The sequence below is a fragment of the Poecile atricapillus genome, chromosome 1 (assembly GCF_030490865.1).
Source record: "Poecile atricapillus isolate bPoeAtr1 chromosome 1, bPoeAtr1.hap1, whole genome shotgun sequence".
Lineage (NCBI taxonomy): Eukaryota > Metazoa > Chordata > Aves > Passeriformes > Paridae > Poecile > Poecile atricapillus.
In genome coordinates this window covers 99,055,096-99,080,973 of record NC_081249.1, presented here as the reverse complement: position 1 = coordinate 99,080,973, position 25,878 = coordinate 99,055,096, and the positions used below count along the sequence as shown (strand labels likewise).

Below are 25,878 nucleotides of genomic sequence, written 5' to 3'. Positions count from 1 at the left end.
CTCCACCCGCCCCCTCGCCCGTCCGCCAAGGGGAAAAGTTCCACTTACTGCAGCAGAAACGAGAGAAAACCAGACCCAGCAGCCCCAGCCCCGGCCCGGGAGGCACCGCCGAACGCAGCAGCCGCCGCCGCCGCTGCCACCACCGGAGAGAAGCACCGCCACCAGCCGCTAGGAAAAGTTCCCGGCGGGCGGGAGGAGGCGGCGAAGGAGGGAAACCAGCAGCAGCCTCTGCAGCGGCTCCAGCCCCTGCCATGCTCCGGGCTCGGCTCGCAGTCGCCGCCGCTACGACGCCCGGTCAGTCCCGCCCGGTCCCGCTGCCCGCGCCGCCGGCGCCTCCCCACACGGTGCCTGTGTCACTGAGCGGGGCGGGGCGCGCGGCTCCCGCCCTCTCAGAGCGGGCCGCACCACCCTCCGCCGGGAGGGGGGCCGGGGGAAGGCAGGACGCGTGTGCCGGGCGCCTCCACCGCGACCCTCACCACCTTCCCCCCGCCCAGGGGCGAGTCGAGTCGCCTCGCCCTCGCCTCTCCCACCCCCCTCTGTGGGACTCCCAGACTCCCCCCGCGCATCGGGGGGTTCCCGTTGATATCAGGGGCGCCGTGGGAGGCTGGTGGGAGGGGGCGTCACGGCGTCCTCCCCCGGAGGGCTGTTGGTACGTCCCGCCCCGCCCCAACCGCCACCGCCCGAGCGCGGTCGGGGGCGCCCGGCCGGACTGGGCAGCCTCGCCCGCTCCCGCCGCTGCCCCTCAGGCTCCTGCCGCCCCCGCTCCCCGCCGCTGAGCCGGGTGGCCTGCGCGGACACTGCCCCGCGGGCTGGGGACCAGCCAGCAGCGCTCTCCCCGGGCGGGGAGCGGCGAGGGACAGCCCTCTCTGCCAGTCGCCGGGCGCGGACATTCCCGGGAGCCGAGAGGTCCGGCCGGGGCTGCTCCCGGCGGCCGAGGGGGGCCGGCCCGATTCCTCCTCGGCGGGGGCGGCTGGCCGCTGGGCTGGAACCCCACGCCGGGGCCGTTGGCCGCGGGCGGGCAGCCCTTGCCCCGTGGTTTTGCCAACAATAAACTTTCCCGGCGTTGTCCTCGCATCGCTTAGGCTGCCCTTGGCAGAGCCCCGTGCAGCTTGTGCCGGGCAGCGAGGGGCCGGGCAGGGGCACCGCTACCACAGCACCTCCCGACCGGGCTTGTGCCGGCGTCTGGGCGGCACAGGGAGCGTGGAGCGCACGGCTCCCAGGCGGTGCCGAGCCCGCCAGAGACGGCAGGATCCGAGGGTTGGAACCGTCTGGGAGCGGAGCGAGCCCTGTGCAGAGCTCGCCGAAGAATACCAAATACGGCCCTGTGCAGCCCGCGCACAGGGGTCCGGGGGCAGCAGGCAGCGTTTCTGTCACGCTAATGCCTGCAGGGATTCTTGGCTGTGGCACAGCACATAGCTTTGCTTTTGGAAGAAGCTGCCCCGCGCGGAGCGATGGTGCCCCAGCCGCGGGCGGAGACCAATGCTCAGGGCATTGTCAGGGCAAAGTGGCTTCGCTCGAGGTGAAGAGGGTATTCGTGCCTTTTCCCAAGGTCCCAGGAGTCCAGCTAAGGGCTGTCTCAGAATTAGAGCAGTCTGTAACCAGGTCGCAAAAGTAAGGGTGACTTTTCTAAGAAACGCAGTTTCTTTGCTGCATCTCGGCGCTGATCATCAGTTTTTGGGTACATGGTGTCAATGGGTGTAATTCCCAGATGAAACTTTCAACAGCAAAATACAGAAACTCAAAAGAAGTGGCTTGAGAGTCTTGCCTCTTTACAGTCTAGGTGTGCCTTTTCATTTCAGATGCACTATCCTTGCAAAATCTCAAGGAAAATACTGAATAGCTAAAAATACCATACTTGCTGCTGAAACATCTGTGGCGAATGGGTTTCACATATTCCCCAAAATAGTGTCACATTTCCTGATTTCTTCTGACAGTGGACATGAAGAGCAGTATCTCTCAAAGAGAAATGGCTTAGCTTATGGCTAAGCTTATCAGATGCTCACAATAGTATGTTCATTCGTTCTTCAGCCACACTGTTTGCCCATTAGCTGGCCTCATTAATTTGTAACTGTGAAACGAAACAGAATTCAGGCAAAGAGTTACTACAAGCAAATTGCTGGCTATGATGGATGTTGGACATTCCTCAACATTTTGCTGTGAAAACCAACATAACTGAAAGGACTCAAAGTTTTATAAAATCAGTGTAATTTTGCCGGTCTGAACCTCCTCTAGTGCAAAACTGTTTTCCTTTCAATTTGCAGTAGGGATGTGGCTCGGGTGGTACACAGGGTGCTGTCCAAAGGATCACAGACGTGTTCATAGGGCAAACCTTTTTGTTTAAAAAAGGGTTTCTCTCTCTGCTGATACTTTTGATGCCTGGTCCTTTACTCTGCTGTTAGACTCTGCCTTTTGATTCCATGGTAACCAATGTATTCCCCCATGCCAATAAACCTGGATAAATATAATACTGAATTAATCATTAGAGACCCATTTTTATTTATGATAAGAGCCTTTTTACCCAGGAAAACTAATGAGAATAATTGTAGCAGAATAATTTATACTGCTATGGCTTTGCTCATGTAACATCCCAGGTAGATGTTTTAATTGGGTATAATTATTCCATTTCCCTGTATAGACGAGCCCTATATATAAAAATCCCATTTTATAGTTAGCAGTCGAAACAAATTACATTTCATAATTACATTTACATTGAGTTTAAGGCATTCTTAGGATGGGTAAGAAATATAATGGGGCCACAGTGTAATTGAGAGTGCAACCTTAAAATCCTGTTTGTGACAAGTATATTCAAATTGCCATCTGCTATATTTTTATTCCTTCTCATTCCAAAACAACAAAAAGCATTAAGTCTGTTTAAAATAAAATGTTTTGCAGGTCTAGCACCAAATTATGTACATCGATTCATGCAGGCTAAGGAAGCAAATGCAATTTGTCATATTTAAGCGGTACTGTGCCCAGTCTGTAGGTAACATCTTCCAGTGCCAGATTCAGCACTGTTGTAACCAGGCATCCTGGGGACTTTGTGGTACAAAAGGAAATTTGACTTCATGATATCAAGTCTAAATTTGGCTCCCCGATGCTTAGAACACTCCTGAAGGCATGATGCTCCAAACAATTAATCTTGCATAATATGGAATAAATGCGTATAGGACACACTGGCTCAGTTCTTGTAAATCCGTTGTCACTGGCATATTTTTTCCATAAAAAGATGGTTTTCTACAGCTGGCAGCAGTCCTGTTCAAAAGCATCTTTGGGCTTTAGAAATACAAAAGACTGTACTTTATTTCCAGTCCCTATTTCCCTCTCTCTTTCTGGCCATTGTCCACCCACCTGCACATCCCCCCATGCAAAAAAAAAGAAATAATAAATAAAAAAATCCCTTACCCTTAGTTTAGACCAGGGAGTTTGGCAAGTGTTTCCTTCTCAGTTCTTAACCCTTTTGGTAGTTTGAAAACAAAGTCCTGAAGCAGTGTGAAATTAACTTATACGCATAACATTTGAAGTGACGGCACAAATTCCCACTGGAATGAAGGGCTATTCACTTCAGTGGGAATGGGCAAATAGATTTGTGGCAGAACAATGTGCTTTTCTCAACACTCTCGCCTCCATTCCAATGGATGGGACAGGGCCTCCCTGGCGATGCTTGCACACCGCCACCCGTTATGACCCTTTAAAATAAAACCACACCAAAACGACCCCAAACAAAACTTGCCTCTTTTTATTTTTTCATGTGCATCCAGCTGGATGAGATATTTAGCCTGTTATTGCATGGAGTTTCTGAGATTTACTAACAGGTGGTTGCGCTTCTGCATCGTCCCTCCAGCTGAAGTCAGAGTAATTGTCTCTGGCTGTGCCTCAGCAAAGCTGCTGCCTGAGAGACTGTTTTCTGTGCTGTATGGAGAAAGGTGCCTGTTCAATTCCTTGTCTAGAAAGCAATGGAAAAGCATCTCTGTAGGCTGTGCAGCAGGCATGACTGACAGCAGTGCCAGCGAGACCAAAGGACATGGTCTGCATATTTATGTGCATGCGTTTCCTGATCCAGTGGTGGACTCCTTGCTCTGATCGTTCATGGATGTGTTTGGGAAGGGCTCAGACAATACCCCACAGCACACAATTTGGCTTGGTAGAGTGTGTTTTTAATACTTTTGGATCGTTGAGGAGTTTTTTTGGGGAAGGATGCTCTATAAGCATGACTGTTATGCAGAAATTATTAAAACTAGGAATATATTATAAAGCTGTATTATTCTTATGTTTGCCACTCTTTGCACTCTTTACATACAGTATAATGAAAAACAATATGTGTTGTCACCTCATAAAATATCTATCATAATATTTTGATGTAAATCATAAACTAACTTAGCCAAGAATAACATACAGTTGCACGGTATATGATATTTTTAAAATCTATTTGCCAATCCTATTAAAGATGACATACTTAAAATCTTTTTTCAATCAAATGCTATCCCTTTAAGGAGAAATAAGAGTGTCTGACTCCTTCTGCATTGCAAAATACAACTAGAAAATTGGTTCTCTTGCTCACAGAGTGGTCAAGCTCTACATGTGTCTCAGAAAAGTTCCAGACCTCAGGCTTTTTGTCACAAAAGAGTAATGCAGTTACTGACAGTAATCACTCTCCAGCATTGTGTTTCATACCAGTGATCAGGAACACATATCATCCAATCTGCGATGCAACTGTGATTCCTGTTGTCTCAGCCAAGAGATTTAAAACTCACAGCCAACTAAGTAAATTCCTTGTACATTTCTGGCAGACAAAAAATAATAGGTGAGGAAATGGTACACTTTCTAGTTAGATCTGTCTCCACTTATCTCATTGACAAAGAGAACAGAAAACTTCAGGACTCCTTTCAGAAGCACATTTGCAAGACAATGCTTCCCTGTTATCTTTCTGCTCTGCTTTCCTTTACTGTGGTCTCTTGCTCTCCTTCTGTATGCTTGTTTTCTTGCCTTTCTTCTTTAACTGTTTATTTGTATTTTTATTGAACTGTGATATTTTATACTAATAAATACTAAATATCCTTGATTCATACATGTCTATTTGGACAGATGCACAATTTGCACACTTGTTTCTAAAACTGCAACCTTTCTGGGCACATGCATTATATACCTAAGATGAGCAGAAAGAGTGCAGGAAGGCAAGAAGAAGAAAAGTGAAGGGAATGGGTGGAGAAGAAAGGGAAAGGAGAGAACAAGTGAGTGAGGGCTTGTTATGGTACTATGACATTTTAAAAGCAGGTGTGTGGTTAGAAGTTAGAAAGAGGGGAAGAAACCCAAAGGACCATGCCCTGTTCTGTAGCTGGGAGTAGCTGATGAAGCAGAGGGAGGATGCTCAAGTGGTGTCATTCACCCTGGGGCTGCTCCTGGCTAAAACTATTAACCAGAAGCTGAAGGTGTTGCCAGTCTGCTTGCTGCCAGTTGGACATATCTGTACTGCAGTTCCCTGCCCTTGGCACTGGTCTCTCCAGTGGCCAAGCACCCCTCAGGCACACCTCCACATTCTGGCTGAATTCCTTCACCAGGGAGAGATGCTGACCCTCTGCTTCATCCAGACCCTTCATCCAGACTCTAGTGGTGGAGGAGGGATGATTATCCAAGATGGTCCTGGTCCAGCTCTGTAGGAGGATTATTGCTGTCTTCACAGAGGTTTCTCTCACAACTCTAGATAACCGAAATCAGTCTTCTTTTCTACAGTGTCAAAAAGAAGAAAGATGACTTCCAAAAAAGAAATGTATATTTCAATGAGGTCACAATTTTATAGTGCATACCTACATTTTGCAATGATATTTTCATTGTGCCAATTCACTGACATGATCTCAGCCCCAGCAGGAGGTTAGTTCCTGATTCAAGGAAAAGGAAAAGAGTTTTAACATTCATTTTAATGCGAACATTTATTCATTTTTAGTATCTGCACTGTTACACTAGCTTCACTTAATTATAGGAGTAGAAGCAGGTTTAGAATTCCCTGGAGGAGCTTGCTCTTTTTTCTTTTTAGACTTACTCTCTTCATCTTCTCAACTGCTCCTCCCTTAGTCTTTTCATTTTCCTTGAGAGTGCTTATTCTTACCCTTAGAAATGAGCACATCTTGGCAAGAATTTAACAGCTAAAAATGGTGTAAACTTTGTTTTTCTTCTTTTCCCCTCCTCTTTTCCTCTGTGGATTGATAGTTAAATGCAGCAGGTTTTCCACAGTGTGATAAGTGGAGTGCATGAACTCAAAGGTTATGCCTGCCTGTGCCTTAGGGATACATCTTGGAGATGTGGTGTATGAAAGATGCATCAAGGTAAAGTCACAAGGTAACTGCAGTAACATGCTGTATTCCTGCTGCTTACATCCATGTTTGATACCTGAAACCATCTTAACTTCTGTGAATATAAAGACCAGCATTAGACTGGAACATAGCGTGGTTCAGTTATAAGAGGTCACATTACTATACCTGTAGATTTCTACTGTATGAAACCTGTGGACATTGCATTTTCTGTTCTGCGTTTTTTTAATATCTAGAAAAATTGATGTTGCTCTGAAACTAAGTGGAGGTTTCAGTCTCTGAATGATTTTTGAACACATTTTATCTCAGATCAAGTATTTTAAAACCTTGAGTGACAAAGAGCATATTAATTTTAAACAGCTTTTACACTTTACTTTTACACTTTACTTTTACACTTTACTTTTACATATGTAATTGAATTCTGAATTTCCCCTTCAACTTTCAGTGTGAAAAGGGTAGCCCAGAATGCACCTACATGCTTTTTGATCCTTTGAGGAAAAAACAACAAACCCAAAACCCTGAAGGAACATATTAAACTTGTAAAACAAGTCTCTGTGCACAAAGAGTGCCTCATTTCTACACATCTTTTTAATAGATGCTGTTACAGGCAGACCAAAAACCTCAAAAACTCTGCTTTAACCTGAGATCTGTCCCAAGGCGTGTCTTTACACCAAGAGAAGCAACACTGGTACACACGAAAGCACCACTGAGGCTGGAGTTTTCATCTGTGTAAGTATCTTGCACCTCTTTGATTATTCCCATTACAAGAGAAAGCTGCATTTCTGAGAAAGCAAAAAGCCTGATACCTGTAAGGAAAAAACTCTGCCTTTATTGATAATAACTAAACCTAAATTGCAATTATGTAACTGTTTTATGTAGAAATCACCTCCTGATCAAAATCATTATGTAACAAGCACAAAATCTGAGTAGCTTAAGAGCACATAATAGTGGATTTTTTTATTTGGTCATCCAGGGAAAAATGTAATTTGAGTTGTGCCAAAAAAGAAAATTGCTCAATTTTTTGGCTTTGACAGACATTTCTGACCCCTTCAAATTAGGTCAGTTTTTAAACAAAAGCATAATTTAAATGTGAAGTATCAGTGTTTCATTTCAGAAATATTTACTGTTTCCTTGTTGCAGTCCTCCAGAATGAGACATTCTGCAAGTTTCTGGAAGCTGTCCCAAATCCACAAATGTTTTCAGATTCTGCAAAAATGAGGTTTGGATTTGTAATATTTTAGCTGGTGGGAGTGGAGGGTGGAGTAAGGGTACACCTACACCTTATTGAAGTGTTCACAAGGCCTGAGGTTTTTCTCCCTTAATTTATAGCAATCCACTCAGAAAGGATTAAGTTATCCAAATCAGCCCATCCAGTAACAGAAATACAAAAGTCCTCTTTTCAACTTACATGAAATATATCAGTTTAAAGGAATATTCTACATGAGGAGTACAGTAAGTGAAACACCTGACATTCTTGCAATGTCATCATTTATCAGACATGATCCATGAGGAACAGAGGCTTGAGTGGTAGAACACACTCCTATGTGACTTTAGGAATGAGAGGAGGCCACTTAAAAGAAAACTTGCTCTAAGTGAAATGTAGATGTAAATACCTTGAGAAACACAGGCTGTAAAACATATTTCTCCTGCCCACAAACTCACACCTGCTAATGCCTCATAAAATTAGTTGCACCTCAATACTATCCTTCAACAGCAGGTTTTAAGGCATAACTATATATTTAATTATTTATGTTTTGTCAGTTCCTTTACATCCAAGCACATTCAACAGCATATGGGATCAATTCTTCAGCAGTGATTTTATTATAGTTTCTATATAATGTCACTTTGGTATATCCACCCTGTTCCCACCCCTGAGCATATGGTGTCTCTTTTTTTAATACATATGAATTAGAGAAAAGTACCAACATTAAATACAAATCTCTTGGGTTTTGATGCTTGCCAGTCATCGAGTTGTTTGCAAATGTTTTTGATATCAATTTCATTTCTGTACCACAAATGTTTTGTTAACATCTGTCCTGCAGCAGATGATAATTTTTATTTAGTGATTTAGTTACGTATCTATATTTTGGTGTGAAAACGTAATAGTCACTCTTGGGCTTTAATCTGTGGAAGGGGTGGAACAGAATGAAATGCAGTCAGTCATGCTTTGCACTTGAAAGGAACAACGCCATTGTTTCTTTGTTTTCTGCTGTAATCCTAGGTATAATGGGCAGAATGGCAAAAATAAATTGAGGTCTTTGTTGCAATTCTCCCTCTCTCAGCCAAAGCAATGCTTTCTCTCACGTATGTGTACATCGTCTATCAAATATTTAAGGATCTTTTTGCACCAGCTGCTGTGCTGTTTCACTTTTTACTTCAGTTAAGCTCTCTAAATAGTTTGATGAGCTAGAAAAATTATGCCAACCTGACAAATTCTGCTCTTCAGATTTTTCTCCTGAAGTTACTTGATAGTGAAACACAATGGTGGCCATATTTCACTTTTGGGGCAATAGGAGCTGTCAGCCCTCTCATCATTGAAACATGGAATCACAGAATCATGGAATCACAGAATCATAGAAAGGTTTGTGTGGTAAAAAATCTTACAGATCATCCATCTAGTTCCAATCCCCCTGCCATGGGCAGAGACACTTAGAATGACAAATCTGAGAAAAGCCAGTACCTCATGGCTTTGCAGGGCATGGAACTACATGGGTTTTTTTCTCAGTTTCTTTATTTCTTACCAGTTTATGAAAATATGATCACAAAAACTTGTTAATATTTTCAGTTTGGTTGTGTAAATGATTTAATGTGGTTCAGGAAGGGCAACATCCGGTTCACGAACTGCATTTCCAGAGAAGATGACATGTTCCACTGTAGACTACTGCCACTAGCCTTGAGTGGGCTGGATATTTAACTTACCCATTTCAGACTGTAAATATTATTTTATGTTATTTTTAACGATTCTTTATTTTTAATCAGTTCTGTTCTTTTCTGGCAAACAGTTGAATAAAACTCACAGTAAGTAAAATGGGAAATACAGAGAAGTAGCAGATAGTCCTGGTCATCCTGAGCCCCTAACATGCCAAGTCTGACTCTTTTGAACATAACAGAAATGGATGGTTTGTCATGAGCTGTATAATGATGCAATGCTTTTATTAGTATGGGGTTTAAATAAACTGCATAAATAGTTGTGGTTATATCAGTAGCAGAGTGATTCTAACAGATCTTGTTGGGGAGAGGCGGTGTTCAAGCATAAATGCCAACAGCTCCCAAAAACATGTAGCTATTCAACAAGAAACTAAGCACATTTTCACCAGGACAGAAAAGTTTCTCATTTTGATAGCAAAAATGTATAGCCAATTGTCATCAAATTTCTAAGGATTTTTGTCTGACTGGTCTAAAATACACAGTCTAAACCCTGACAGCAATTTTTAGCTGCATTGTTTGTTGGTCGTATCACTTCAGTTTCCCATGAGGCACCTCCATCAAGGTCATAAGTTCTCAGAAAGGCAAATGAATAAAAAAGCTTCTCCAAAGTGAGACTGACTTGTATTATTAGTAGTAGTATTTTGATTAACAATCTCAGAAATGGGATTCATAGAATCATAGAATTCTGGCTTGGAAGGGATATCAAGGATCATATGGTCCAATCTTTTCTGGCAAAAGCATAGTATGGAAAAGATGGCCTAGCTGAATCTTAAAAAGTGTCCAGTGTTGGAGAGTCCCTGGCAGGATTCCAGTGGCTGATTATTCATTTTGTGAAAAATTTTCATCTAGTGTCTAATCAGAATGTCTACAGGAGTAACTTATACCCTTAAGGAACCCATGAGGGAAGAAAACAACTTAAGTGAGGTACTAATAAATAACTTCACTTGTAAGGATGTGAACCCTGCATGAGAACTGGGGTGTTTGAAATCTGTCCAAAAAGGTGATTTTGGTGCTTTGTTCAGTCAATAAGCAGAAGACATTGTATCCTCCACTGTATGCATGGAAAATAGAATACATTATGTATTGCACAACTTCTTTCCAGGTGGAAAAATGCTATAATCCTTAATTTTGGTATATTATGAGCAGAGCTCTGTGCCATTAAATATTTATATGTCCCTGACCAGTAATACATAAGTATGTCTTTTATAAGTTAAGGTCATAGAGGTAGAAGACAGACAGTAATTTGTGGTTTTCTAGTTGTATGTTACCAGAAGAACATTTTTGTGTTCTACGCAAAATAAGATTATAGTTGCAACCCAGCCATCATTCTCATATGTTGCATCTTTCTACCTGTGAATGAATATATTTATCTAAATAGGTGTGTTAGATGCAGCTTTTCTTACGAGTAACCTGATCCTGCAAAGACTAATGCATATGCTTTATTTTATATGCCTGGTATGACCAAAACAATGGCACATGTAGAATTCAGCCTATGTGTTCATCTTAACAGTACAGAAGCGCTGATTTGACTTGATTACAGTGAATTGGGAAATTACACCAAAATCTCTTGTTCTAATCAGAAAATGTCAGAAAACAAATCAGATTTTCTCACAAGGGAGCATACACCATTTTCAAAAAGGCTGGAATTTCTGGTGAGAGTGAGAATCACCAAGACTAAAAGTTATCTGAAACACATAAATCCCTATTTAGCAAATCATGTTTATCACATTAAACATCTTCAGGAGACAGAGAAGACAGCATGGGCCCTGATAAAAAAGAAGTCATTAAAGTACTGATGCAGGGATATGTATTTGAGACTCAAATGAAGACTCAGGCAAGAGAGGAACTTCAGCCTGGGAGATGAAAAAATGTTTTACATGAAGTGCTAGAAAGCTTTTAGATGTGGCTGTAGACCACTCACAACTGTTAAATGCACACAGGTTGGAAAATGCCTACTGGATTACTTTCGTGAAACAGAAATATTTTTTCTTATTCAGCTGTTATGACTGTGTCTATTGTTCCTTCTCCATTTTGCAGAGAATATTTTTACATCCTTTATTGTTGTAACAGCAGGGAGAGGTATTTTTTTTTATCAATTACCGTGAAAGTCACTGAAAGTACAGTTTTAAAGTGACCAAAATTGTTCACACAAATGAATGTAATTTGGCAAATAATTACAGCTGAAAAAATATGGAAGCAGTGTAAAAAGATCTGAAATGTTTCATTTTAAAATCACCAACTGCTTATTTTGACATATTTTAATGAATCATTTTGGGTTTCTTCTTTCAAACAACTTTTTTTTTACTGGCAAGTGGTCTATATTTTTTAAAGACAAAATAATTAGAGGCACATAATCTGAGAACAGAATGCAGCATTACAATGAAAAATACACAGAAGTTCATTTCTATTTCAATGTAGAAGGTTTTTCTATATTTCAATGCAATTATTGAACTAAATATAATCATAATTTGCTCTGCTGTATTAGTAATAACTGTAGGTGTCAATAACCCAATGAATGGATATCAATTTAGACCCAATTACATTTTGGAAGAAGAAAACCACCTCATAAATATGTGACAATGCAATTAATTTGTCTTTTCAGTGTTCACAGGTAACACAATGGACTAGAAGTGTCTAGACCTTGTGTGAATGCATGACCAGAACTGAAGTATGTTAGAGCAAGGAGTGAGGTCAGGGCTGCAAATAGGCCTGGCTTAATTCAAATTGTCCTCTGAAAGATGTACAGGGTATGACCAGCCAGCTTTGCAGAAAAAACCTGCCATGGTAAGAAGCTCATCAAGAGCCCACAGAGTTCCTTGAAAAAATGGCTTAAGGCCATCCTGCATAGCCAGATATAAGGGGAGGCATGAGCTTGCTTTATTTCCTGAATTTGTGAAGATCTGCTGAAGAAGCAGAATGGGGCAGCAACAGGAGCAGAAAGCTTGTGGCACTCATAAGTGAATATCTACAAGATGTGTTTGGAACACACCAAACCCCAACTTCAGAGCTTTGGCATGGAACACACAGGGCTCATAAAATGGGCAGAGAAGAGTTAGGATACATGGCACAATTCCAGGGTGTACAAGTGTTAACTATTAAAAAAGCTGTGCTGGTGCAAAAGACACAAAGGATTTGGATCATGTTCTTTCACTTATTTTTTTTCTGAGCTGATGTAAAGCTGATCCAATAAAACCCCACCAAGCATCTGTCAGCTCCTGGGTGCAGCACAGAAATCCTCAGTACAAAATTCTCCTCATGAAATGATGGGGTTCAGGCCTTTGTACAGAAGGCCTCTGATCCACCAGTCAGTTAAGAGCCACCACACTACAAAGTTTAAACCTTTTCTCCTCCATTACAGCAACACTGTAATGGTTTTCTAATTGCTTATGCAACTACCTCTCTAAAATGGCTCTATATCCCCTTAGCTTACGACTGGTGAATTAAAGTTTGCATGTGCCAACTTTTTCACATTTGTGTGAAAGAGCAACAGAGGGGAAAACTGAAGGGATTAGAGCTAAATAAATATTTACTGACTTTGATTTTGCTGTCATTTCATGGCTAATGTTAAGTACAAGGTGACTGCAGGACTGCTGAAAGTGTACAAACAACATTTATCTGCTGGTTTTCTCCTCATTTTGAAATGTATCATAGAATCCAATTTCATGGCATGTTTTGCTTTTATATGTATATATATATCCCTTCCCAGGTGAAATACCCATTTTTTGTTACCTGTGACACTTTCATTTCTCGTGTATCCTTCTAAAATTCAAGGCTCTGTTTCTTCATTTAGATATGCCTTTATGCTAAACTGTGGCAGAGATTTACTGCTGCAGCAGCTACTTTTTGACTCTCCCAGGCAGCTAGCTATTTTCTACAAAATCCTCCCTGTTACAGGATTCCAGACTACCCATAGATCACTCCTAACAGGAATCTGGTTTGAACATTCAAAACCAGATCTCCTGCTAACAAAAGGAACTTTGTTGCTCTCTATGTAAAATTCATCTGAAAGTTAATTATCTGTATTCAGAGTAGACAACTATATTAAAAAACCCATGTAGGTGCAAATATGTAACTTTCTGATATTTTATTTGAGTAAAAAATTCATGAGACTAATAAAAAAAATAGAACAATGTTTCCTACATTGTTTGCCTCCATGCAGAGTAACTATAATTCACAAAATTTGCAGGTGTAGGCGAAGATGACAAATTCATACACTGTTGTAAAGCGTAGCACCTTCTGCTGACTAGCTTCAGACATTTACAAAAGAGAGGTTCGTGCCACTCTACTTCTTTTGGCTCCAGACCATTTCCAAAGTCAGCTGAAGGCCTTAAACTTAATCCTCAGGCTAATTAATGGTTGGAGCCCCAGCAACATAACAGATCCAGTTTCAGCCTCTGAATGGCTGAGGCAGATTCCTCTCCCTGGAGAGAAGCACAGCACAGAGCTGGGGAAACTGCACTTACCCATGGACTGCAGCTCTGTAGCACGTCCAGCTGCCCCTAGGAAACCTTGGAAAGTTGCTTGGCCATGCAGCAGTTTATGGCTATTGGCCTGTTCACATGGTTGTGGCAACCTCCCTTGAAGGTATATTACATGGCTTTGTAGAAGTCATGTGAGAGTTGATAGCTTAAAAGTTTAGTAATTCAGAAAGGATTTCTCCCCTTCTCCCATCATAACACTCCAGAAAAAAAATTCACAGCAGGATAGACAAAACTCAGCTAAGGTCATTAAACTGTCACATAGATTGTACATAAAGGCTGAGGCACAGGAGGAACCTATGGACACCTAGAGAAAGTGTCTTTTACAAGATGTTCTTTGACTTGAAAAACAGAGGGATTAATCTGATGAAAAATATACATTTATTATTTCCATTCTGTATTTTCTTCAAAGACAGTCTAGAGGAAAAGGCATCTTTGTGGTGCAGTACATCTCATCCTATGTGCACAATCAAAATAAGGTAGATGAACATATATTTGAAAGTGCTTGCTTCTAACTTTGAGCAACTAGAAAAGCTGAACTAACTAGCTCAGGTGAAGGCACTGGCATTGTAGGCATGTAAATTAGGGAAAGGGAAGTCTTATGAATGTATTTTGGGCTGAGATTCATCACAATTAGAGCAATTAATTTACGTATGAAGTTTCCACCTGAACAGACTTTATGTGACTGGAGACAACCTCAGTGTGCTCTGCACAGGCATGAAAAGGACATTGAGAAGTGTGTGAGAATTCTTTAAGTGAAAACAGGCTATGTTTTACAAGGCAAAAGGAAGAGATGCTGCACCCTCTCTGACTACCCCTGTTACAGCCCTCTCTGGTCACTGCTGGCTGTGTGTTGTCCACTGTGCTGTAATGCCAGTTGTTGGCACCACGCTGTCACCAACCCAGACTCAGAACAGCTGCAGAAGGGAAGGTGCAGGATTTATTGCCATTTGTGTCCCAGTGCTGAATCTTTGAGTAGCTCCATAGTGGAGTAACAAATCCACTAATTGCCAGAAGGGACCCCTGTTTTCTCACAGGCACAAGCAATACAGTAGCTCTACCTTTTCGAAGTTCTGAATTTCCTTACTTATTTCTTCTTATCCAAAGTTATTATATTCTTGTCGGGGTTATTTTTATTTATTTTTTAATTTTTTTTTACTGTGCCATAAGAACATAAACTATTAGCATACAGGGAAGCTATTGAGAGCAATAATTTAATGGAATACACAAGAAGTAAGGAACAGCCTCTGTTGAAACCTTGGAGGCTCTAATACCATCAGTCTTCTTTCCATACGGAGGTTTTGGCTGACATGAATCCCAAGCATAACTATGCATATGCAGCTCTTGTACATGCATCTTTTAATGTGACACACATACAGGGACGTCAGGCTTTAAGGGACAGAGGCTCATTTGGATGTTGGTATAATGTTGTGTGCTATTACTCTTCTCTCCATGTGTATGAGGACGTAAACGTACACATGTGTATGAATTCATGTCTAAAAGCACTCTTTTCTGAAGTTTACCCTTGATTAATTATAAAAAAAGGTGCTACAAACCCATTTTCCACTCTAGGACTTCTCCCTTCAGAGGCATCCATCTCAAATGTGAAATCTGGATGGTGTTTTCTCTGTTTTTGGCACCCCACAAGGGAAGTAATTTGCAGAACATACCCTTACATTTTTAATCCACATGACAAACCCTTTAGTTCCGCTGAAGGATATAGTTAGAGAGAGCTTAACATGTTGGAGACCTATGCACACTAACACACAATCAAAGTAATTTTTTACTGACTTCCTACTGATTTCTTTTCCAGCTTACTGCCATACACTAAAACTTCAGTCATGACACTGAGCTGTAGCTTCTCAACCTGAGCCATGTAACACTTGTCAGTATTGTGAAATGATGAAAATTCCTTACCCATATGAAACAATAGATTCAGTATCAACTGACTCCATTGGTTGTTGTAACATCTCTTCTGTACTTTCCAGAGGGAACATTTTCATCATTTTACCACAAATAAGATTAATATAGAGACAGCCAATGATATGCCTTGATATTTTGATAGAGTGCAACTTTCTCTTGAAGAAAAAAAACCATTTACCTCCCAAAAACAATAACAGGAAGCAAAATACTAATTAAGATATCTTTCCAAATTACAATCAAACATGGTGATGTTTCAAAGGTGCTCACAAGACTTCTTCAAAGTTATGACATATCGCTAGAGGACACAAAATGATTCACATGAACACTCTCAGTGTCAGAACCAAGAACCTGTCACTTTATTCTCTGACTCCAATATTTATAGATTCTCAACAATGACCAGGGATGGGACAATTATGTTACCACCTTTCCAAGCACACTGGCTATGTGAAAAGTCCATCAAAAGATGTTTCTTACAAGGAGTGTGATAAACAACTTATGTTTATAGAATTTTCATGGGAAGGCAACTAAAATCATGAAAACATTATCAGAAGGTTTAATTTTCAGGGTGACAATGACATCAACTTAACCGTGGGCTATGGGGTTATAATTGTTGAAGTGGTTAAGGCTTATGCTCACCAGAAGGCCCTGTGGGAAGGCCCAGCTGCAGGCTGCATGGTTGGAAGTGGGTTTGGGGGTGAGAGGCAGTCATGGCTCGTGGACAGCAGCACTGCAGCTGAGCCAGCCAGTGGGTGCCCTTCTTCTGTCAGATTTGGGTTTTGTCTGGTTGAGATTAAAAAAGGAGTGGTTTTTACAATAAAGTGATTTTCTTTGCGTGCACAAGGGGTCTGTTTCTCTTTGTTCCCCTTTGCTATACTTAACCAAGTGAAGGCAAGTGTGTTTGGAAGGGATGCCATGGTTGAAATGTTGTAAAGGAGTGAAAATTAAAACCCCAGTGGAAAATTTGAGAGGATTTAAAGGAAACATATATTTCTAAAATATGGTTTGACCAGACTATTGAAATTTATGGGTGTAACTAATTCATTAGGCACTTTTATGATCATTAATGATCAGAAGCTTGAGTCCTTTGGATAAGCTTGTCTGGAAAACATGGTAAGTTAAGCAGAGATGATCTCCTGTTGCCATGATAGAATAAATTAAATACTGTCTCAGAATGATGTCTTGGTTGAACATCTTATCTGTACTTATATATGCTCTAACATATTTTATCCTGTTACTATTTATGGTTACTGCTTACTCAGAAACCTAAAAGATAGGCCAATAAAAAAATAGAGAATACTGGTATATAAAAAGATGCTGTAGTCACTCCAGAGTTCAAGCTAAATCAGTATCTTGACAAGGTGCATTAAAATGTTATGTTCATCACCCCAGATGCTTATTTTCATTACTTCTATTTGAGTCATTACTTCTCATGTATAGGAGGTAAGAATCTTTATTATCTAACTGATATCCGCTTTAAATAAAAACATTTTTTTTAAATGTTTCTTACTGTTCAGGGTAATGATGGTACAATCTTCCACAGAGAGATGCAAAGTGAAAATAGGAAAGTGCTCTGGTCATAAATATTATGGTGAATACCTCTGTAAAGACTATGAGTCTGAAAAATTTGTATTTTTCATGATGAAGAAATGTGTGGCAAAATTACAAAATGACCCGTTTGAAAAATGAAATTTAGTGTCTAGTCCTGCTTAATGCTCATATGTATTAGAGAAAGAAGTACACTTCAAGAATACAATTTATGTTCCTTTTTGCAATTCTTGTGCAAAACAGCCATTGCAGTCATTAGGTTTTCAGTGTTAGAGTTACTCCTGATGTTTATCAGACCTTTACTGATATAACTCTGAAGCCCCATCAGTACTAAACATGATCTCTACCTTGGATATATTGAATTCTATCCAGACTGTAATTTACATTGCCATCACTATCAATTATACCACAGGTGTGTCCAGGACTTCAGCATAAGCATAGGAAATATAAGTGCACACTCAAGCACTCTACATAAAAACATTCTATTATCTTGCCATTCACTGGCACCCCAGAGATGAACAATGCAGCTTATACAGTGTGCAACAGTGATAATATTGGCAATATTTCCTGCATCATGGAGGCATGAGCCATCCTTTGAAATTCTCCTAGGAGACATAAATTTGGTAGCCAATCAAAGCATCAAAAATCTAGGATGTGAGCCCTGTAACAGATCATGTTTTTGAAGCAATCCTACAGCTTTATATAGTCATAGAAAAGACAGTGCTCCCCACCCCTTCTGATTATCATTTGAATGATGTTTGCTGCAGAACTAGTACCTAAAGAAAGCAAACCACTTAGGTAAATTATCTGCTAGATGAAAGTCATTTATATTCACCATTCAGCATACTGTGACTGGATTTTCTTGATGGAACCTCCTTTACCACCTTTCTGTGGGAAAAAGGATTGAAGGGAGGACAAAGTGGCCCAACATAAGAAAAAGTATAAGAATATATGGAAAAACTTCTCTTTAAGTTTTTCTGTACTGGAAGTCAGTGGGATGGAGTCTGCATATGGTATATGTACTCACATTTATTTATGCAAATAATGATGCAACTTGAGATTTCTCTTTCACCTGGTAATATTTGTATGTAATTCCCACATTTTCAGTATCCACACCATTGTAATACCATGCTAATTTGTACTCTGTCTCTGAGTCACTTCATTACATCTTACTGAAAAACACGACTGACCCATGTTTGCATTCCCATGACTGAAATAGCTTTGGAATCTGTGTGCAGGCTTCTCATTGTCTTTGCTTGCTTTTGTCTTCTCAGACTCCTAGTAAAGGACATTTTTGTAAACTGCTCATGGTTTCTTCTGTGCCTGTGCTACATTATGCCAATATCAGTCGAAAATTACAGACGACTTCAGTGAATACATACGTACAGACTGCTAGGAATTTCTGGTCTTTGTCTTCTGCTGCAAAGTGAGCCTGTACAAGTTTGTGTGCCATGTGAACTGTGCAAAATCTTTTCTGAGCTTTTTTTAAGCTCTGGTTTTATCCATGGGAATGCACGGCATTTTATTACTTCAAATCTGAAGCTCTTTGTTGTAACGAGGACAGAAAAGCAGAACCCAAAAGCTTAGTGAAGGAATTTTAGTTAAAACAACTAGCAAGCAAGGTCTCTGATCACCTTGAGTTATAGCAACTGTGAATATAAAACACATAATAGAAAATACTTTTGTTCATAGAATACAGATGCTAAAATAATAAAAGCATATTTTCAGATGCACATTTAAGTCATCTGTGTTTTTCTGATATCATATTAGTTAACTCCAGCAAACTTCATCTGGTTATTTGAGGTGATTTAGTAAACGATGAATATAATTTATTTATAGCTGGGCAAACACAGACATGTAGAAAGTGAAATATTGACTGTTCAAGTGACTTCTTTTGTGACTATGTTACTGATAGGTTGAGATAAGAATCACTTCCAATAGGTTTGTATTTCAAATGAATGCATCCCATCATATGGTGCTGGCAATTAGTAGAAACAAGATGCTGATGTCAGGCTCTGTGAAATCCCAAATAACACTGTACACAGACTAATGTACTATTCAGGAAGTGATTGCTGATTCAGGAAGTGATTGCTGCAGGAGGAAGGAATGGAGTTATTCCCCAAGAACTGTATCAGGAATAGTTTTATACAATTCCTGTGACAATTATTCTTGCTTTTTTTTTTCTTTTTTTTTCTTTAAATGTTTTATTTTTATTAGCTAACCCCAGAGTAAAATATCACTAATTTTCCAGAGAAGCTATTGGGCATTCTGATGAACATTGACATACCTGTAAAAAAACAGAGCTGTCTGAATACCTATAATAAAGACTTTGTAATTTTGATACAAATCAATCATACAGTTTTGAATAGGAAGTGTTGTTTGGCTATATGTGATTTACATGAGGTGTTTTAATAAGATAACAGAGTCTGTGAGCTGCAGATCATTTCCACTGAGGAACAGAGAATTGTACATTCATGTGTCAATCAGTTAATATTGAGAATGTTCAAGTATTTGCAGAATGTGGATCTAAGGAGAGAGGTTCATATTATTTCCCCTTTCTCTACATCTTTCCTCTCATGTTAGAAGATGACTGTCCCAAAGAACATTTACTGGAATATCTACTGATGAATTATATCATTGCTGATAGCTTTCAGTGAACATTGCTGTTGTAAGTAAAAATCCTGTAAAGCTAGGATAAAAGCTTTGAAGATAAGAAAGATTACCATGGGAATGTCATTATTTGGAGAGAAAGAAGTAAATGCACTCCCATAAAAACCTTTAATGATTGTTTTACATAAATGCATATCAAAAGGGAAAGTGCCAGGATCAGTAAATGATCAGGGTTTTTTTTTCCTTGTTTTTAGTTGAGTTGGGCTTATATACCAATTTAATCACCTCAGTTTAGATTCTCATTTAGTATAAAGCATAGCAGTTTTCCTAGAATAAATGATAGCACATTTAAATATGTAGAAAATGTCTTCTCCTCTCCCTTCCTCTCATCTGCCATCCCTTCTCCCTCCACCTCTAGTTCCTCTTCCCTTCCTTAACCTTCTGTTCCTTTTCCCTTCCCTTCCTTTCCTTGCCCTCCCTTTTCCTCTCCCTCCCATCTCCTCAAACCATTTTCTGGTTTTACATCTTAGAAATGTATTCATTATGAAATATGAGTATCAAGGGTAATAGACTTTATAGGATATTGTAATTCTCAAATATGAAGAAGCTCACTTCATGCTAATAAATTATATCTCCAGTAGAAGAATGAAGACTGAATCTGAGTTTTCTTTCAGCCTGGCAGAGAGCTGAAAAATTCAGTATATTTTAATTAAAGCAGCCTAATCAAAGTCCAGATCATACTCTCAATTCTTTCTTTTCTCAGAGCAGAGAAATAACAGGTGTGATAGAACTGTTGTCTTCCCTTCCAACTACAGAAGTCAGACATTCCAACCTAGAGCTCAAAGTTCAGTTCCCCACAGCTACCCTGAAGGAGGGCAGGCAAATATCCAAGTGATCATCCTCCTCTTTGGCTGATAAAATTCTTTGCAAGTGAGACATTCTAATACAGACAATTGTTTATCATCAAGAGCAGGAAAACTATTTCACATCCTTTCCCTCCCAGCCAGGACAACTAGATGTGACAAGAGCTATGGCATCTAATTTGTGAGTTATAAATAGGGAAAGCAAGCTTGTTCTTTAGCTATTATTGTGGTGCAGTTTGGTCACAGGGCGCCTGTGTGCATGCCAAATCACTAATTTCTTGAGGAGTTCGGGAATATCCCAGTTGTCTCCTCATGGAGGAGATAATGGACAATGGACCAAATTGAACAAAGGGATTAACTGGACCTTCAAAATGCAGTAGTTGACTGATTGTTACCAGTACCCAGTGGGAACTGAGGACTGATCTAGAAATTGCCCTGATAAAAATAATGTCTGTGCCTAAATGTGTTTATTGATATCCTGGCTGGAGTGTACCAACACATCCCTGCTGCTGAAGTGATTGGATTGTACATAGATAAAACATTTGGAAATAGACAATAGAAATCATTCCTCCAGCAATGGTCACTGTGGAACATCTTATGTCTGTAGCTATGATATTTAAGATACATTTTCTTTGTAGGGTGTCAGAGTAGCAACAACTTATGCTGTGCTGGTCATGTAGGACCCTGGCCTGCTGGATTATAAGAACTGAGCAAAACTGGGGGTTTAAAGGTCTGTCTTGATCCAGGGGATGATGACACTGCAAGGACCCTTGCAACAGGCACCCCCACTGCTGCTGGCCAGTGGCTCATTGTCCTGCTTGGTAGATTTGATTGCCCATGCAAACCCAGCCTCATGCCAAAATCCCAGTAAATAATTTTTCTTTTTAGCAAGAAAATATCTGCTTGTGTGCTAGCCAGGAACTGACTAAAGGAGAAAAAAGCTGATTTCCTGAAGTCCTCTGGCCAGTGAAGAATAATAAACCTGAAATAAGAATGGCTTCCAGCCACATGGAACAAAGTGAGTAATCTTAGGTCAGAGTTCTTCTGCCGCTTCCCCGCTGACTCAGCTGGCTCCCTTCTTCCTCCCCTCTCACTGCTGCTTGCTCTTTCCAGAGGCTTCTGGGTTTCAATAAACCCATCCTGCAGATTCTCCAACTTGCCTGCTCCTGTGACTTTGGAACAAACTGTAAGAGACCTGATTTGATTATATAGGATCCACTGACTTGTAAATCTTAAACTTTGACCACTAAACAATTTCCCCAGCTTAATATTTTCGTAGCCACTTTGATCTCCATAGACTTGGGAAACCTTTGCTTGAAGAGATAGGTTGTTTTATAATGAGATCCATTTTTAGTCTCAAACTGAAAACATAAACATGGTATTTAATGGATCACAAGGCAGATTTTTGTTTTTTATTTAAATTAAAAAAAGGAAAAGGAAAGGAAGACAAAGCAGTGAATGCAGAAGTTGTCAGAGGGCATAGGCCTTGTTAAACAACTTTCATCTTTCAGCACTCAACACACACAAGCTGAAAGTCCAGTGCCTCTCCCAGGCATTCTTAAAGGAAAAGTGTGTGATTTTTCACAACTGAGGGCAGAGTAGACCCCCCTGTAGATGATGTTTACAGGTTATGCATAACTGCATTTGTCAAGTACTTGGGGCTGTGAAGTGCTATAAACTTCTGTTTCAGGACTGTACTTTCTTTTCAGAACAATCTCTAAAATCACAAAAATACTAAATAGTGAAAATCAATAACAGGAACTGTTCTTTCCAGAAACTGATGTTTCACAGAAATAAATGATTTTTTTTGTTTTATTTAGATGATAAAGCTACGGTATACTACAGTGCTGTAAATATGATTGAAATTGAGATGATGAATATGCTAACCAAGCTGAATCCTGAGTAATGCCAATTATGGAAATGTCTCAATTACTACCTCTAGAACAGCAAATATCTGTAACCCATGTGAGTGTCCCAGACTTGGGCATATTTGGTCACTACTGAGGGGATGAGCAGAGGGAAAGCTAGGAAGTTTGCTTTTTGCTCTGCTGGAAATTATGGTCATGTTAATGTTGAAGCCTTGGGAGTTTTGACACTTTTTTTAGGAATAAGTAGAGCATTCATGAAGACCTCTGTACCTAAGTCACAGGAGGGATTCAAAGAAGAGCCAGAAAGATGTGAAGTCAAAACACTAGTGTTTCCTCTCCACCAGCTTTAGACACTGACACCACCTGTACCAGGGGCTTTATAAAACTTTTGCCATGATATTCCAGAAATTATTTAAATAAAATTAAATTAAATTTTAAAAGATCTATTAACAAAATAGAAACAGAGTTAAAAAAAAAATATCTGGAGGAAAAAATCCCAGAGGACTTGATTTCCACATATGCATATTCCCTGTCTTTACAGTATAAGAGGTCTTCAGCGTGCACTGGTTCAGTGTGCACGGTGCAGACATCACAGCTCCCATGTGCTGTTTGAGAGCTGATCTTACAGTCTTCTCTGGCCAATTTAATAAACAGTGAAGTGCAGAATGCTTGGCATAAAAAGTAGCACCATCTGTTCTCAAAGCATGGATCCTTGTCTCAGGGAAAGGAGCTGCTGTTATTTTTCATGGGAAGGTAGGTAGTTGCCTCACTGGAGGTGAGGCTGACCTGGAGTTCTAAGACTATTATTTACAGTAACAATTTTATCATTCTCCACACTGTTCCTCTTCTGATAAGCCCCAGAAGTTATTTACAGTTCAAATCATTCCAAGGTTGCTGGCTATTATAGTAAGAGAAGAGATTGTGAGGCAGTTCAGTTTGCATGGCACAGCAGCGAGACATTTCTCCAGGTTACTGCCCTGTGGGGCTACATTCATTAAAGCAAAGGCTGGACCAGAACTCCTACAGGGCAGTGGGTCATGAGCTGTTTTCAATGATGGTGTAAATAAAGTCGGCATTTTTGGTGGGCATTTGCTCTTTCTCCACCTAAAAAAGAAAAATCCTTTCCTGCCTGGAACAAGGCTGGCCAATTTCAAGAATCTTGAACAGAGATACAGGCTTAAAAGGTAGTTAAATTCCAACAAATGTAATGAAAATAAGGGGTCACAGGGGTGAACCAGACCCTTTTTGCATTTTTTTTATGGTAAATCCTACCGTTTAAGATCCAGTCTTAATATGGACATGAAAATGCACACATAAAGGGTCCCATAAATGTCTGTCCATGGCAGAAATTTCATTTTGGTCTCAGAATGAAAAAGCCAAGGACAGTCAGCCATGAGACAACACTTCACAGAAAATGAAGCCTCTTTAGTCTGGTGCTTGTGGAATCTCCTGTGCAATGAACTTTTCACTGGGGACCTTCTTCAACCATTGTGAGTTTCCTCTGATTTACAAATCCTGTGGGTAAATAGCCATGAATAAATGGAAAGATTGTGAGACAGCCAAGTGTTAAAACAACAGAATAATAACTAATACTAGAATTTATGAGTTCTCAAGTTGTTTTTTTAAAAACTAGTAGCCAAGTTAAGAAGCCTTAGTGCTGCAGTCAGTATCTACATAGCATAAGTGAGTGGGACTTGTTTTGCCACCTAGGGTATCAGAGGGACTGCACATACTATTTTTTAAAGTGCTCATAAATGTAGGAATTGCTATGGTATCAATTGCACTAGAAGATTACCAAGAGCCTTCTATCCTGAAGTGTTTAGCAAATTAATTAAAAGATCTGAATCCTCATGGGTCCAAAAATTCTTTATTGTTTAAAACCATAATCTTCTTGTTATAAATAAGGGGTCCAGTCACACAAAATAATCCAAAGCCTTTTGCAATGCATAATCCAGTGAAAAGACTGTTTTTGGTTCAAAGTTGGCTAAGCTATTTGTAGCAGGTAGGGACAATAGCAGGATTTGAAAGTGGTCAGCTGTTTGAAAGATCCTCTGATAGAAATCTATGAGGGAGAGCAGCAGTTCACTCTTTGGGAGGACTTTGTGAAAAGAAAGTTGTTCACATTTGTGCATTTAAAAAGAAACATCTCTGGAATGAGGTTTTTATAGACCTCCTGTCAGAAACTGCAACTCCAATTTGCACCTCTATTTACATACATTTAAATACAAATAAAATTGCAAATCATCTTAGCAACAGCTGAGGATGAAGCACAGATAAGCCAAGGAAGGGTGGACAACCGTCATTAATATTCATTTTATCTATGTTGCTAAATCACCACTTTTAAAATAAGGGTGGGAAGTCAAACAGAGATGTTTAATTGGGTAAATAACTTCACTGCTTCCTCATGCTGCTGAAAGGAAATTCAAAGGATTTCCAGACATTAATCTTTTCATTAATCCAAAGGAAATCCCTGGATGATGAGAAACAGTTACAAAGTGGACCTCAGGGACTGTGTTATGTAAACTGTGGGACTAATCCAGGGATTCGAACGTGGATATCATGTCCTGACTGTCTATTCAACTGGTGCTTAAATTCATCTTGAAGGAAATTCAGTGTGGCTTTTAATGCACTTGTGTGGATAATGTCTCTATCAAACACCTCTATCAGCTATTTACAGGACAGTTATACCTGCACTTCAGACTGCTTTGTTCTCTTCTGGTGTCCTTCATTTTCTCCAGCCCCTTTCACAAAGAGATGTTCAAATGCTGATATGTAAAAGAAACATGTTAACCTGGGCCTTTAAAGGATGGCAGCAGATGTGCCCAGATGTAGAAGCACCAGTGTAGTCTGCAGTGTGAATGCTGCCAGCTTTTCATTGATCAAATGCATTATGCTCAACAAGGTACTCCTGCAGCTTCATAACTTCCCTGAGCTCCTTTATAGCACTGCCAGGAGCCTGTAAGTCATGTATCTTCTCCTAATTTGACAAAAGAATAACTGGGTGCTCAACGCTCCTTGTCTAGCACCGACCAATATTTTTTTTTTGATCCCTCAGTTTACCTGTTTTGACTTTAGGTAGCTGAGCGTTCCTCAGTGATTTTCAGATAGATCAATATTAAAAAGTGTTGAGCTGGACAGTGCCTTTGGATAAACCTTAGAAATTCCTTTAAAAAAAAGCTTTTTTTTTTTTTTTTTTTTTTTTTAACTGAGGTCTTGTTCTAATGAGGAAAATTCCAATGTTCTAATGGGAAAAACTCATGAGTCAGCAAGGAGTGATGATCTGTTCTTTCTTACAAATAGCTGTATCCTAGATTTTTAACAACCCACAATTTAATGAGGTAGAATAAATCAATTATAGTTG

General features: G+C 40.1%; 1 protein-coding gene and 1 long non-coding RNA gene across 4 annotated transcripts in view; both read right to left on the bottom strand.

Annotated features, from left to right (window-relative positions):
• NECTIN3 (nectin cell adhesion molecule 3) overlaps positions 1-366 on the bottom strand; it is a 58,188-nt gene extending 57,822 nt beyond the window's left edge. The window contains exon 1 of one of the 3 annotated variants that reach the window (XM_058846932.1): positions 49-366. In XM_058846932.1, the coding sequence (XP_058702915.1) occupies positions 49-253 (205 nt within the window). In that variant the 5' untranslated portion in view covers positions 254-366. The remainder of the gene's footprint in view (positions 1-48) is intronic. The other 2 variants (XM_058846939.1, XM_058846924.1) reach the window with 2 other exon arrangements.
• Positions 367-3,765: 3,399 nt separating this feature from the next.
• LOC131586617 (uncharacterized) overlaps positions 3,766-25,878 on the bottom strand; it is a 62,637-nt gene continuing 40,524 nt past the window's right edge. Inside the window, exons 2-3 of the long non-coding RNA XR_009279187.1 lie at positions 5,806-5,873; positions 3,766-5,721 (exon numbers count right to left, since the gene is read on the bottom strand). This is a non-coding gene — a long non-coding RNA (uncharacterized LOC131586617). The remainder of the gene's footprint in view (positions 5,722-5,805; positions 5,874-25,878) is intronic.